The sequence below is a fragment of the Littorina saxatilis genome, linkage group LG12 (assembly GCF_037325665.1).
Source record: "Littorina saxatilis isolate snail1 linkage group LG12, US_GU_Lsax_2.0, whole genome shotgun sequence".
Classification (NCBI taxonomy): domain Eukaryota; kingdom Metazoa; phylum Mollusca; class Gastropoda; order Littorinimorpha; family Littorinidae; genus Littorina; species Littorina saxatilis.
The window spans coordinates 4,996,659-4,999,291 of NC_090256.1; the positions used below are offsets into that span (position 1 = coordinate 4,996,659).

At 43.3% G+C, this 2,633-nt stretch overlaps 1 protein-coding gene across 1 annotated transcript; it reads left to right on the plus strand.

The window, feature by feature from the left end:
• The first annotated feature begins 1,297 nt into the window (after positions 1 to 1,297).
• LOC138982103 (uncharacterized) lies at positions 1,298 to 2,351 on the plus strand. The gene is made up of 2 exons (XM_070355325.1): positions 1,298 to 1,304; positions 2,065 to 2,351. Exons 1-2 carry the CDS (start codon positions 1,298 to 1,300, stop codon positions 2,349 to 2,351), a joined length of 294 nt encoding a protein of 97 aa, XP_070211426.1.
• Positions 2,352 to 2,633: the final 282 nt, after the last annotated feature.

A 2,633-nucleotide genomic window follows, 5' to 3' on the forward strand; every position in this document is an offset into this window, starting at 1 on the left:
AAACGTGTTGGTGGGGGAGAAAAAATATTTCGGCGAAAGAAAATTTCGTGTCACTGCGTTCTGTGCAGTGTGGCGATTTTCTGATAAATAAAATTCGCATGTTGATGCTGGTGTCAGTTATGAATTTGAGCGAATTAAACATATCTGGATTTGCTTTCGTTCGTCGTCGGAATTCGTTCGTAGCACTCTTAATCTCTCAACAATGCATCACTGAGCGCAGTCACTGCAAATAAGACATGTCAGCACGATTTTATCACACCAATGTTCAAGACACAATGATCCAAGCATAAGAAAGTGAATTTCTTCTTCGTTCCTCGTTCCCCTTGCGTCTGTCTCTCTCTCTCTCTGTCTCTGTCTCTCTCTCGCTCTCTCTCTCTCTCTCTCTCTCTCTCTCCCTCTCTCATTCTCGCTCTCTCTCATTCTTGCTCTCATTCTCGCTGTTATTCTCTCGCTCTCTCTCTCTCTCATTCTCGCTCTCTCTCTCTCTCATTCTCGCTCTCTCTCTCTCTCTCATTCTCGCTCTCTCTCTCTCTCTCTCTCTCTCTCTCTCTCTCTCTCTCTCTCTCTCTCTCTCTCTCTCTCTCTCTCTCTCTCTCTCTCTTGTGCATTTGTTCACCTTTACACCCTTTTTTCTCCCTTTTTTCTTCTTTTTTTTTTTTTAGGGGGGGGGGGGGGGTTGTTTGGAATTTTTACAATGAGTCGAAAAAAATCACTACATATCACAACCAAGGTCGAATGTTGAGCAAAATGTCTTTTAGCGAACATTCTGTACTATTATGCGCCTAATTAACAGCAGGCATACCTTCATGTCCACAGATGAGAACAGTGCGAGACACGGATCATTGAACAGCTTTAAGCAGTTCTGAAATCAGTTCTCACCGGTTTGTTTGTGGGTTTTTTCGTTTTTAAAGAACCGCAGTTACAATAGCTGCCAAAACATTAGTATTAAGTAACATTTTATAGAACGAACTGTCACGGTTTCGATTTGTGTATTAAAGTTGAACATGCAATAGCTTATTCACGTGTCTGTTTCGTGGATCATCATACACCAACGGCGTGACGTAATGTGTCCTCCGTCCTTTAAACATCACATGAAATAAAAGTACAAGTATATACAACGAACATCCAAACAACCACCACATGCAACTAGCAAACACATTGATCATTACCCCGTGCAGTTTCCAGTAGCTGTAGATTTTTAATCATGAGTTCTGTACAGCTACATCCTTGGTCTTACACACTGCTGAACAAAGAATGTGTGATAGCCATGAGCTGGTTTTAAAGTCGCGTCTAAATCATGACCTGTAAGTCATACTGCAATTCATTCTCTCTCTCATTTCTCTCATTACTTTATTGTCCCATCGCTGGGAAATTCGGGTCGCTTCCTCCCAGTGGAAAGCTAGCAGCAACGGAGTCGCGCTACCCAGGTGTCTGCGTGTTTAGGTGTATTCAGCCACCTGCACTTATGGCAGAATGACCAAGGTCTTTTACGTGCCATTGTGATGACACGGGGGTGGGACATGGCTTCCGTCTCTGGGTCTGCACATAAAGTTGACCCGTGTCCGTCCCGGCCCGAATTCGAACCTGCGACCTTTCGATCACAAGTCCAGTGCTCTACCAACTGAGCTACCGGGCCCCCTTGTCCGGACAACAGAGCTTCCTTTGGGACACGACTGGCAACTCCTGGGTATTACACGACAACTGCGTTGGAGGGCGTCAAATCGCTATGTATAAATCACAACCTTTGTCTTGGAATGCAATTGTCGAAAATCCATTACTAACCCTCAAATATGAATGCAGCTGACGAAACATGTGTAGATTTTGGGTACAGAAGCTGCCAAGGAAGTCCTAAACAAGACATATGTATAACACGATATATCTAGAACCCACTTGTTCCTCTTGGTAGGAAATTGTCTCGACACAGTAGATTCGTAGGTGTAAAACTCGTCAGGTTACGGTATAAGATAAATCAAACATCTGTCTTTGGATTTAAAAAAAAAAGGTGTCTACCTGCATTCACCACCAAAACAACGCAGTCCAAAGGGTATTCTTTGTATTCCTCAGTTGATGACGACATTGATGACAAAGAGGAGACAGGTGGCCTTGGAGATAAAGCTGACAATATTATTGACGATGCTGACGACAGTGACGCGTGTGATGTTGATGACGACATTGATGACGAAGAGGAGACAGGTGACATCGGAGATAAAGCTGACAATAACGAAGACGATGCTGACGACAATGACACATGTGATGTTGATGACGACATTGATGACGAAGAAGAGGTAGATGACGCTGGAGATAAAGATGACGATGATGATGTCGACAATACCTCGAAGAATTCTCTATAAAGTCTTCGCTTTGCCTTTTGTCTTGCTCACTGTTCCCTGCCATGCAACTTGGAGATCGGTAGTTCGAGATAGGATATGGTCATCATTAGCACTCACAGATGTTTGGAGTCCTAAATTGTAAGTACCTCTCCAAGCACATCGAGAAAATGAACAGTGTGGTTCCACTGGTCGTGATTGTTGGAACGTATGCTTACGTAGAAGGGCGGAATGGTTGTAGAATAGTATTCATATTATCATAATCACATAATGATATTTTGGCAAGGTGCACGAATACTCTTAGGT